The sequence below is a fragment of the Pseudopipra pipra genome, chromosome 1 (assembly GCF_036250125.1).
Source record: "Pseudopipra pipra isolate bDixPip1 chromosome 1, bDixPip1.hap1, whole genome shotgun sequence".
NCBI classification, from domain to species: Eukaryota; Metazoa; Chordata; class Aves; order Passeriformes; family Pipridae; genus Pseudopipra; species Pseudopipra pipra.
The window spans coordinates 128,229,257-128,242,055 of NC_087549.1; the positions used below are offsets into that span (position 1 = coordinate 128,229,257).

The window sequence follows — 12,799 nt, forward strand, 5'->3', positions numbered from 1 at the left end:
GTTGTGAGTCTGAATTCTGCAGACAATCTCTCCTCCTGTACTGTGACAAGGATGCATTGTAGGGACGGAAAAAACCTTAAGTCATTGGCTACACTATGGAACTACCTTACAAGCACCTTTGCTTATAACAACAGGGAGTATGAACTTATGATCAGACTACATCATTAGCATCTTGTATCATTTTTTGGAAAACAATAGAAAAAAGAAAGGCACAATAGAAACAAGGGTCTTTCCTTTGCACAATCAGAAGTTAGACACACTTAAATTTTGTGAAGGATGTCAAAAGGCTTATATCTACCTATATACCTATGTACAGATTTATAACTCTTTAGTGTACTGAAATTTAATCTGCCAGAATCTAACAGGACTCCTGTTACTATAGTCGTATGAAAGACAAGAAAAAATTTTCCTAATTACTGACAATAAGAAATAGTATTTAAAAGGTAGTATATGGAATATACTTGGCTTATGGGTACCATTAATCAAGGTCCAGAGATTCACCTTGGTCTTGCACGTTGTCGATATGGGAGGATAAGATTGAGCTTTAGCTTTAAAAAGTCTCTGTTATCAGAAAAACAACACTAGGCATGAAAAACAGAGGCAAATGTGTATCCCCCAACAGTTAATCTTGGAAAAGAATAGACACAGAATGTCCTACCTCTTCTGGACGTTTCTGTGCCACCGATATCAGCTCTTCAGAGCTACTTCTTGAGGTAGAGGGTACCACGTTACCTGGGGCCTCTGAGACCACCTCATTTGACGGCTCGGAGTCCTGAGGGCAACAGAGACAAACAGACCCCTCAGCAGCGTGTTGACGTGGCACGCCAAGAAAATGAGACTTTTCAGAGGAACTGTGCTCTAAGCACAAACAGAGAAATAAAAAATACTTGAGGTCTGGAAATCTACTCTTTTTACCCTGGGCAACTTCTTTTATCTCAGGTAAAAACATTTGTCATATATTTTCTCTTAAAATAGTAATATTTTCTTCACAAGAGCACTATAATACTTATTAAGCAGCTATATGGCATTTCAGAATTGCAAAGTTCTGAATAAGCGTGCTTGTTTTACCCATACCTACCCCTGCTCCTGAACTGCAAGGAAGGGAATATTAAGAATATTACATTACAGGTTTCTGTACAACAGCTGGAGCCATGCTAGAACAACCCTCCACAAATGTATTTTACCAATCACTGTAAACCAATACAGCACACAACCCAATAAAGAAGTGAGTAGAGTTTGCTGTCTATTAGTAAATTTAACACTACAGTAAAATAAAAATTCTTAAGTAATTTGCATTCTATTTTCCAAATTGCCTTGATTTTGCAATGCAAGGCTACTAGATCAGTCAAAATAAAAAACACTTTAATACCTTCCCTGCTTCACACAGAGGTTTTGATAACTGCATAGACTGAGATATTTTACTAGAGAGAAAAAAAATCTATTAATCGGTACAATCTTTACTGTGCTTGTCGTGATGCTCATTACAGAAGATATTTTAGATGTCATCGCTTAGCAAGCAGAATGTGTGGTTTTGATATATCACTTTCTTTCTACATTCATTAATTGCAAGGAAATCAAGACTATACTTTTGAAAACTGCAAGCTGCAAAGCTCATTATTAAGTTTTCAAACATAACAACCTCCAAAAAAGTAAATTAAAAATTCATAATTATAATAGTCAGCAACTGCAGTTTAGCCCAATGTATGGAAAGGGAAAAAGTGAGCACTGGTCCAACAACCATTACTGAGTCACACAGAGAATCACGGGTAAGACCAGATACCATAAAAGAATTAACACATGGAGGGGGTTCCCAGAGACTATAAATTTGAAAAAAATACTTTCTGAGTCTAAATATTTTAAATAAAGCTTTTTACACCTTTCTCATGGTATCACCTCTCTGTGATTTAGAAAAAGAATATTCTGACCCATTCTGTGGCTTGCCACGTTAAGTTTAAGGTTTGGTCTGAGGAAGGCGTTTTAGGAAAAAACAGCTTTCAGGAAAAAATAGCTTTCAGTGAAGACTAAAGAATACCATCAATCAAAATGTTAGCAGTGAAGTCCAAATGCCATTGCACTGAACTGTTTTATGGGCAGAATACTGGATCTCTGAAACAAAAGGAAAAAGGAGATATTTTGGAAGAATATCAAGACCACAGCCAAACACAATGAACTGCAAGGGAAAACATCTCCAGCAATCTGACAATAGAAGTCTGATTTTCCCTATGCTATATGCCATCAAAAGAAACTTTGCATCCTTTTAATCCTGACAGCTCACTGTTTTGCCTGGACTTGCACAGGCAAACATCCTCTCTCTGAAAGGCTAGGGCCACTCAGTTTGGTTCCCAGTGAACTATGGGGATGAGAATATTTCTTCTTGTTGACCCAAACAGCCATGAGCTGACTCTGAGTATGGAACAGTACTGTTTTATTTTCTCCTTGAGAAAGTTAAATCAGTGCCATGCAATTTATCAGCTCAATATGTTTCCAGCAGCTCTTCTGTGCTACTTACAAAAACAAAAGTAACAACCACATCTGCTGGAAGAAAATGATATACTTGTCTGAATTCTTTGGTTCAGTGATTTCTCTCCTTGAATTCCGCTTGTACTTTGTGCCTGAACAAACTTTTGTTACGCTGTTATTACCTGTTTCCAGACAATGGTGGCAACTATTTTCTGTTACTAGTGGTTTTTTTAAAGTAATAAACAGTGTTTTTCAAAAATTACCTGAGAAACTGCAATTTGGTAAGCATATATTCTTGCTAAATTCCTTTTGTCTCAATAGGGTCATGGATTCTTTTTCACATGAAGTCTTGAGTATCTTCTTCCCCAGCAGCTTGGCCATCCTTCTCAATAGTTCCTTAAGAACCAGCTGGCTAATTTAATACTTCCATTTTTAGGGAGATGGATGGAAACCAAATTTACTTTATTATTCAGAAATCAACCCAAGAAAATACTCCTCCTTTTCCAATTGCACTGGTTTTGTTATCTCTTTTCACACTGTTGTCACTTCTTAGGAAAACTGTGTAGAGCCTGAACATATGTAACACAGGCAATCTATGTTGTTCTAAACCAGTTTGGCAACATGTAAAATACAGCTTTCAGAAACAGACATATTCAGTAAATGGAATGAGATCCTTTCATGTAAGGTACAACAAGAAAAAAGCTGCAAGGTGCAAATGAGAACTTTCATGGAGCTGCTTCTAGGTGTTTTACGAGTAAGTGGCAAGTGTGAGTTAAGTGTGAAGCAGTTCTGGTAACAAATCCTGGTACCTATATTTGTACTCTGGCAAGTAAAACAACATGAAAAAGTATTAGCATTGTTTACTTTTGTAAAAGAAAGGCAAAAAATCTGTATCACTGACCTAAATCGATGTTTTTACCAAAGAGGTATTAAAAGGAAAAATGTACTTCAAAAATAATTAAAATTAGTTTGTTGTCCTTCCTAAAGTCACTTTATTATTTTTTGAAGGTCTTGTATGATGAAAACCATGTTAACTGCACTTCTCATGGATCTGTAAGCCTCAGCTATAGCAGTGATGGACATGGTGGTTTATGGACATAAAATTAACATTGTAAGTATTCAGGTACATGTCTTTTCTGGTGCTTAAGCCCTTCCCATTTCATTAAATTATTATTATATTTTCTAAACTACACAGGAAAAATCACAAATTTTCTATTTCAAGTCAGACAGATCAATGAATAGCTTTATAATGGATCACAGTATTTAACTGTAATAATTATTAAATTACAGGGGAAACCCACTACTAAATGGTACTTCCAGCTCCCCGAAAATGTAGAAATTCTTTGTGAAAATGTAAGTGCATTATAAACAAATTCCGAATTTTCACTAATTAAGTTTTGCCTGCAAAATTCAGTTTTTGATCAAAGCTCCTCAGAACATGGTTCTTCTCAGACTTACAAAACCTTGAAGAGGAAACATGAAATGTGTAGATATTCTGCATGTTTATGCAAGACATTTCTTGCTTTGAACTATGGCTGTTTTCCTGTGACCTAAATGTTTGTGCAGTTTAAGATACCACAACTGCATTGGCTTGAACCAATCTCAGTTCTTCAAAAAATATTATTTTGGTTGCATGTTGACACAAATACATAACAAATCAGATATTCTAGTCCTAGGATGAAACGTGCTTGCTAGTCTTGGCAGCATTCAGTTCTCTTCTTCCCTTCATTCCAGTTTGTGTATTTGCTATTTGCATTTACTGTATAGGAACACATATTGTGCTTTTAGTTTTGTCCTTTTCTGTGCAGAAGTATTACTGACACAGTAAGATGAAAAATCAATACTGTGTACAAAACAGATGTGGATTTCATTTGTGAGCCACATGGAAATGATAGATTTCAAAGGGAGATATTTATGTATTATGCTATGCTGATGTTGTGGCTTAATTTGAGAATTTTACTATTTTTATATTTTGCTTCTCAAAAACCAGACCATTAATTCAAGATCAAGACACATATACAGGTATTTCATATGTAAATAGGATACAGATATGCATATACAGACATGTATAGTCACAGGCAATGCACGTCATGCTAAGAAAGTACTGTAACTGTTTACCATTCCACGTTACTGTCAGCACAGATATTGACTCAACACAGCTTCTTATTTTGACAAAAATGCAAAATTATGTATATTTTTAAAAGTATGCATAAAATACTTTGCTAGAAAGCATAAGAATTTCCATTTGAAACAACATAATGGAAAAATAGTGTCTTACAAGGGTGTTCATACCAGCCAAGCAGACACTATTTTTTCTGCTGTTGCTTTTTTAAAACAAAACTAAAAAAGAATTGAAACAAATCAACCTACAAATCCTTTATAGATGATTTCAAGCTGACAGGTTTGAATATATTATGTTAACTCTGCATCGGTTTTCATACATCATCCTTTACTTTGGTCCGGTTGAAAATTACACAACTCATAAATTAGCTTTAAACAAGTTTTGAATCAGCCTGGAACTAGTTTTCAAATTAAAGAGCCGTCAGTATATTACATCGTACTGTCATTTTATTACCTAATCAATTCTGTGTGGCCTGAGGTAGAAAGAAAATGGATGCTGTCTTCATTTGCAAAGGGTTTATCTCTCACACCAGGCTGTGAAAACATGACTGCAGTAATGAACTGGAAGCCAAAGTTACTAACAAAGACTTCTAATAGTAACAAAGTAGAAATATTTGTCCCCCTTTAGACTTACAAAAGGGGGAGGGGCAGAAAAGCCCTTTCTGAAACATGAAGACAGCTTCTCATAGCTGAAGCACTATGGGATGAAATTAGCACATTTTTATTGAAGTGCTGAAGTGCTTGGTAGCCTCACAGAGTGTCATCTTCAGTGCTGCACAAAAAAAGCCTTCCTGGGTCAGACCAACAGTGCCTCTCCAGCCCAGACTATGGAACACCATTCCAGCAGCTATCAACCACTCCCACTGTCCTTATTCTCTCTTACACCCCAGGGGGCATACTTTGAAAGTATTCACAACATCTTGGCCAGAATTCGGGAAAATCTGGTGCAGACAAGATATTTGTAGCTCTCCACAGTTCACAGGTGGCCAAAGTAAACCGCCAGGAGAAATGCAGAGTTTTCAATCTCTGATGCAGAGATCTCAATCTATTTAGATGTGAGATCAATCGCTTTCCCATTCCTTAGATTTTACCCTGTGTTAGTTAATGAGGCAAGAATATGGGCTTTAAACTTTTAAGTCAAGCTCCACAGTTGCAAAATTTCCCTTCCTCTTTCTATTCTGCCTTTGTCACTCTCTTCATGCTGATTTTATTTAACATCTGACAATCTCCTCTCTCCTGCCCTCTCCAAAGATAGGAAATTACAAATGCAACCTCTCACATCCATGTGCTAACCTCCTACGCTGCCAGTCACAGAGGCAACGCCAAGGACAATAGTCCTTGGCTATTTTTTCTCTTTCTTGAGAAGGGGATGATGACTTCTATGGTTATACACTGTTAAAACAACAGGGTCTCATTCTCAGCTCACTCTGAAACCACCTCAGTTCAGGTAATAAACCTTAAGCTAGCCCTAAAACCTCTGCCTTCTTTTAAAGACAAAAACAAACCAAAGACCTTTTATAATTCTCTGTTTTCCAAATATAGAAACTTAATTACATTTGTTAGCCTTGCACTAGTTTTGCTATTTTTCTTTGAATACCCTGTGCATTGTGAAAGAACTAATAAAGTTACAAGAAGTTTCCAATAAATACCCATCTGTTCCAATTTATTATCCCTCTTCCAATAAACTACAGCACTGGCAAAGCATGCTTACATCTTTGAAATCTACCTAGATTTCCAAGTGCAAAGGGTAAATTCCCACCTGTACTGTTGTTTTAAAATAAGCATGCTACTATTGTTAACATTTTACTAGAAGTGTTTGAAGTATTTTACTAGAAGTTGAAAGTATGAAAGTAAACAGGGTCATCTGTTTTCTCTGGATTCCTTCTTCAAATGGAAAAAAATCATTTACATATATTTAAAGCTAGAAAGAACACTCTCAAAATAATGTTTTTCATATTTATTCTTCCAACTTTATCACATGCAAATAGAAACATCAAACAGGAGAATATTTTACTATTTGAAGGTATTATCATTCACTGACCTCTGGAACCTGAATTAGTTTCCCCCTTCTAACTCACATATTTTTCTACATTTCTATTACCCAGTGTACTAACCCTACCTCTCTTGGGACTGAATTTTCCACCTTCCAAATCAAGCTCCCCTACTGTATTTTCCTTTTACTTTCTCATCATTCACTATTCCTCAACATTCAAAAGCTATTCTTTTAGCGACCTTTTTCTGACCCCGGAATTCTTTGAACTGTATTAAAAATCAACTCTTAAAATACTGTAATTAATAAAACCACATTAGAATACCAAAACAGGGAATTAAACTTCAAATTATAAACTCACCAGGCTAATCTCTTCTTGTACGTATGAAATAAAGAATACAACTTTCCTGTTACTGCCACGGATTAAAGTCAATGATCACAGTGGCTCAAACTACTGGCAAAAAATGTGTGTACTAAAATGTATATCACCACCAGCAATTTTTAGAATTTCTTCACTAAAGGGAAAAAGCCAATATCTATCTTTTTTTTGTGTTAAATCTCCTATGTCTTGCATAATTTGGTAATTATCTGGTGCACCAGAGCAACAGATTTCATATGAATATCCTTTTGAAGGATATTAATATACTGACAAGACTGCTGTACTATGCCATTATCACTGCATGTAAGAGTAAGTCGATACTTTTTTCCCTTTTTTTTTTTGTCCACACTGCTTTCTTCCTATATATTGTTCTGCTATTTTTTTCAAGTTATGAATTAGGTTACAGGCATATACTATAGCCTAGAAAATTATTTTTGTCCTCATTTTATACTTTACAGACTTTAAAGAAGTTATTTTATGGAGTTCTAAAACCTCTTTAAGGCAGTACACACATAATTCATTACTGCTGGATCAGGATTTTTCATCTTCCCTGTGCCTGTTTTGTACAGCTCTGATCTCTCCAACTCTTTTTTCCACCATCTAAAAAACCAAAAAACCCCGGAGTTGCAAAAACAAATTGTCAAACACAGCACAAGCATCTACAGTCACAGGAAGTGTGGTGCTTAGTGTGTAGCTGTATGTACGTTGCATATAACTGCAATTGTTGACTTCCACACATTCAACATATTTACAAAATTATACGAGCACATTACACCTAGCATTTTAACTATTTTCTAAACAAAAGATGTACAAAGCCACCTGATATCACTCCTGGAAGGCTGCAGCTACAACTGATGCATTAGTAAGGCTAACATTTGGGTTTGTGGTTGTCTGCTTCCTTAAGCAATGTATTATTCCTTCAGAAATTATCAAGGGCAGACCACAGCAATCCATTCATACAGTCTCCCTAGAAGAAAGTTTTACCCAGCTGTATTTCTTTTCAAATCACGTTTAAATTGCTCCAAACTTTCCATGCTTTTGGATTGCTGAGGCAGTGACAATTTGGGAGTAAGGTACAGCACCAAACTTACTTTCACGTCTCAGGGTCAAGCTGCACATTTGCACAATTTATGGTCGAAATAGTTTGCTTTAGTTCACTTCAGCAGCTTGGGAGAAAGCATACACAAAATTGCTCACAATATTTGGCTAATACTTAACTTGAACGAGAAGATTGAGCACTTGAGAAGATCTCTGCTCTAAAAAGCAGCTGTTTTATTCTAACAAAAATAGAATGTCGCTCAGAAAAGGCTTTCTTTCAAGCACACAATCTTCAGATATTATGCATCAGCATGCAGAGTGTGTCTGTCAGATGTTGGAACAAAGCTTTAAATTGTACCATCTAACTTAATTCTCAAGACAGGGTCAGCACATTCATGGGGTTGTTTGGTTTTTTTTCATCTTGAGAAGTCCTTTAAGTAATATTTATTTAGCTCCTTACATCTTCATCAGCACTGATTCTTGCTTTTCAACTCCTTGAAGTCCAGCTTTTCCCAACATAATGCAAAACAGAGTGATATTAAAATGTGTGATCACCAAAAGCATCACAAAATCGTCAAAGGCTACTTATTAAATCAAGACTGGTTTTCATCTCTCCTCATTTCCAGAATATTTTTCGAGTAACAAGATGAAATAAAGAAAAGGATTGCACAGTACATAATTTTTTGCAGTCTAAGTTTATTACACAAGTTTTATAGCTCTCTAAACTATCCTTACATGGCACTCACTTATCTGCTTGTTGTTTCAGAGGTTCTTCTATAACTGTTTTACCCTGCTCTGAGGGAAGGCTCTCTGTGTGTCCTCCACATCCTCCTTTCCACTTTGCTTCAACACTTTTTTTTTAATTCACCCCACTCTCCCCTGTAAGGGTTTCTGTGTATTCCCCAAGTAGAATTTTCTCATTCTTATGAATGTGTGTGTGCTTACAGTTCCCCTTTTACACCAAGGGTGCTTCTTTCTCTCCCTTATTTTTGTTATCGTGCTTTTCTCTCTCCTGCTCCTCCTTTCTCTCTCTCTATTCCTAAAAGGTACCATCATTTATTTTGAACTGAAAAAGCAGAAAAGTAAAACATTAATTCAAGGCTATAAAAATATTTTTAGAGAATGAATCTATAATTTCTTAAAAAAACTTTCTATAAAAATGTTTCCTATACCCTACTTCTCAGATCTAACATCTGAATGTGCCATATTAAAAAAAATACCTTGGTCATCCTTTAAGAAGCTTCAAACAAATCTTAGGAACACTGTTCTGTGAGTGCCCCTGATTTATTCACTCATGCCGGTTGCTAATATAATTAAAAGAAAATTTCCAGATAACTTTGTACCACTAAATAGACATACATACTCTTATTAATATAAAGTAGCCAGCTAAAACAGTAGGTTATTTTACGCTGTCACACTGAGCTGCACAGACAACGGGATGTTTACTAAAAAGGGAACGAACAGCCCAGCTGACACAGTTTAAGATGTGACACTAATCAGCCATTTTTTGCTGAGCTCACGGGAACTGAAAGGTCACAACTACTGCTGCAGCTTTAAAGCACCCTTAGAAAGGCCTAGAAACTCCTCATTCTTCCCTAATTAAGAACACTGCAAATGATACATGGAACGATGAAACTAAATTAATGCGAAATGTCAACTTTACTGCCTTGTTTCTAAGGCATATATATTTTTTCCCTGTGATTTTTTTTGTTTGGTTGGGTTATTTTATCAGATTACATCTACTAGACAAAATTCCTTTTTATGTTTCTCATCTGTAGTAGAAAACACACACCAAGTACCTTACTCTTAAATATGGTTGCTTAATATTGTAGACCAGATGCTTTCAGTTAAAAGCATATGAATACAGTGCTTACACACATATACAAATTATAAAACTTCATACCCCAGCAGTATATATTTGCGTATTCATTTTTAGGCTTTTAATCTTGAGAGTACTAATATTTGAATTTCACAAATTATCAAAATAGGAATGAAACAACTTTTATAGTCAATGAAACCAAAACACAAACATACCTTTGATACACCATACGTAAGAGTCACTTCGTACCAGTAAACTGTGGGGTGATAGGAACAGCTCTTTAGATCAAAGAAGCTGGTGTTGAGGATCAGCCAGGTGTAAAATACACATTGCAAAGATAGTGTCATGAAGATGGTATGCCCATTAGCAGTCAGAATACATCCTCGGCTTCAGTGCCCCTTGACAGGCACTCACTCGCTTGGCACAATCTTGGAACCACTCCATAATGTGAACCAAAGCTTAGCAATTGGTGGCAACTGGGTTATTCCTTTCAAAAATGAATTTCTGACCTTAACCAAAATGCTAAGTTAAATATATACTAAGATACCTCAGAATAAAATCTGTTAAGATCAGCACAACAGAATGTAAAATCATTTAAAATAACAATAGGAATTTTCAAAATAACAGGGTATTTTAAATGCCAGCTTGATTCAGAATTCAGCAGTACTACCCTGGATCATCAACAGTTCCCTTCCTCCTTCTGAGACTCACTACACTGAAAGCTCTCTGGGTTTTAATAACTGTCCCTACCTTTTTTCCTTTTTATTTCTTCCCAAATTATAAAAAGAAAAAAGAGATAGACACACTGAATGCCTTACTTTCAGATGATGGTTTGACTGCTGCCCTGAATTAAATGGTGAACACATTCCATCATCATAGGGAAGATCCTGGTTCACTTCTCTCTTCCTCTTCTTACAGGGGTTCAAAATCATATTTCCCAAGGGATTGCTTAAGCCATCTTACTATTCTTTATCTGAAGCAGGTCACTTTGCATGGAAGAATGAGTCAGTGGGTAAAATGATTCATGGTGTATTAATCAGCATATCTATTGTCTTCTATTTAACTATTTTTATATAAAGGAGCTTTTCAGTCTCTGTCTATGCTGTATCCAGAAAGCACATAAACAATAGGTCAACAGTTCATTCAGTGAGATAATAAATAACAGATTAATAAATCACAGCTCCCATATCTCAATATTTTTGTATTTTCTCATAATTACCTTTAAATGTAAGATTCTTGAAGCTATCCTTATGTGAAAACAGACATCTTCAAGAAGTTCCTTACCACCAGCTAGTTACAAAACAAAGTATTTAGAGCATCATTTTGCTCCGAAATTCCTCTGCCTTGTGCAGTACATTTAACCTAAAGAAGCAGTGGAGATATGTGGTAGAACAAAATGGTAGGGCAAACTGCATCTTCATGTAATACACAATATACTTGTAAATATTAGTACCTGACGTATGTCCTTATTTATTGCAGAGGACCGGTTACAGATTTAATATTCATTATGTCAATGACTGTCTCAATCTGCTGACACCCTTCTACTTCCAAAAATAAATGTGATGTGTTTAACTCATTTGAAGTACACTTGTATGTACCTTCCATAAATATTGAGTTATCTTGCTATTTCCTTTTTGATACTTTTTTCCTTTGGCTATTTACCCCATATCTGAAAGGATACCATCTGCCCTTCAGTCTTCACGAGATTAGCAGCTAAAAGAAATCTTGATATCTACATATTCCAACGTTTTCCACACACAAAATCTTCTGGTACTGTTTGTCGCAGCTGAAATACACTTAAGACTTTTCAAACATGCACAAAGGTGTTTCAAACCACTGAACCAGATAATAATTTTCAACCGTTATCAAAACACGTTTACTAAAAAATCTCAGATAAACTTAATTGCTACCAGAATTTAACAACGCATTATACATTTTAAAGGTTTTGTGAAAATCTTTTCAAAAGCCACCTTAAAATTTTATATAATATTTGTGCATTTTCCTGGTAGAGCTGATTGTAATGCTCTTGCAGCTATATTCCCACACAAGCTGTCTGCTGAGCCAATTTTAAGAGGATGGAACTTTTCTGCCACAGAACACTAAAATCCAAGCGATGAGACACTCCTTTGAGGAGAAAGTGGCTGACACAGCACAAATCAGCAATGCCCAGCTGTTTTCTGCAAAATGTGATTAAATGTGGCTGGCACTAAGAATTTCTGTTTGACGATGGCAACTGATTCTCACTTCCACTATCGAACACGACAACGAAAAGCAAATCTTGACTGTACTAGAATTCATTACTTGGTTAGCACTTCATAAAATGGCACTTTTTTTGGTTTCTTACCCCATCTTCTTTCTCTCCTGGTTCAGTATGATTAGATTTTGCCCAAGCAGCATTAGCAATTTATACTGCTAGAGTGACACATTACGCAAACTGACATATATGGCTGCATTTCTTTGGAAGATTTGAAAATAAAATCAACCTTGAAAGTAAACATGAGCACTTAATTGGGCAACTACAATAATGTGTTCAGATCTTATCCTGAGATTAATTAAAGATCTAATTCTTCTTCTGTCATAGAGAATACGATAACAGGTGATGTCCCACGATAATTTGCAACGTAATAAAGCTGGACTACTGAGGATTTAAAATATATAATTCTTCTTTAATTACATACCTTCCAGTTCTATGTAAAACATAAGGCAAGAAATATATTTCTAGGTAAAGAAATTTATCTCAGAAATATGGTAACAACAGAACAGTGCTTCGCAAAATTAGAGTGGAACAGGATGGCACCAGCCTCCAGACATATCTTTGCACATCAGGAGTTACTGCTTATGTCACTGCAAAGAACACACCTTGCTATTTTCTGGTGACTATTTAATTTTTCATAAATATTCAAACAAAAAAAAGATTGCGTACAATAGAAATGTCAGAGCTTTTTTCTTAATACTGCCCTCTTGGAATCTTATATCATCTAACCCAAGAATT

General features: G+C 35.7%; 1 protein-coding gene across 3 annotated transcripts in view; it reads right to left on the reverse strand.

The window, feature by feature from the left end:
- The window catches only part of PHF14 (PHD finger protein 14), a 156,169-nt gene that overhangs the window by 31,160 nt on the left and 112,210 nt on the right, over positions 1–12,799 (reverse strand). For 2 of the 3 annotated variants that reach the window (XM_064676448.1, XM_064676451.1), the window contains exon 18: positions 659–772. The exons of the other annotated variant lie outside the window; for it this stretch is intronic. In XM_064676448.1, the coding sequence (XP_064532518.1) occupies positions 659–772 (114 nt within the window). The remainder of the gene's footprint in view (positions 1–658; positions 773–12,799) is intronic. 3 annotated transcript variants of the gene reach the window in all.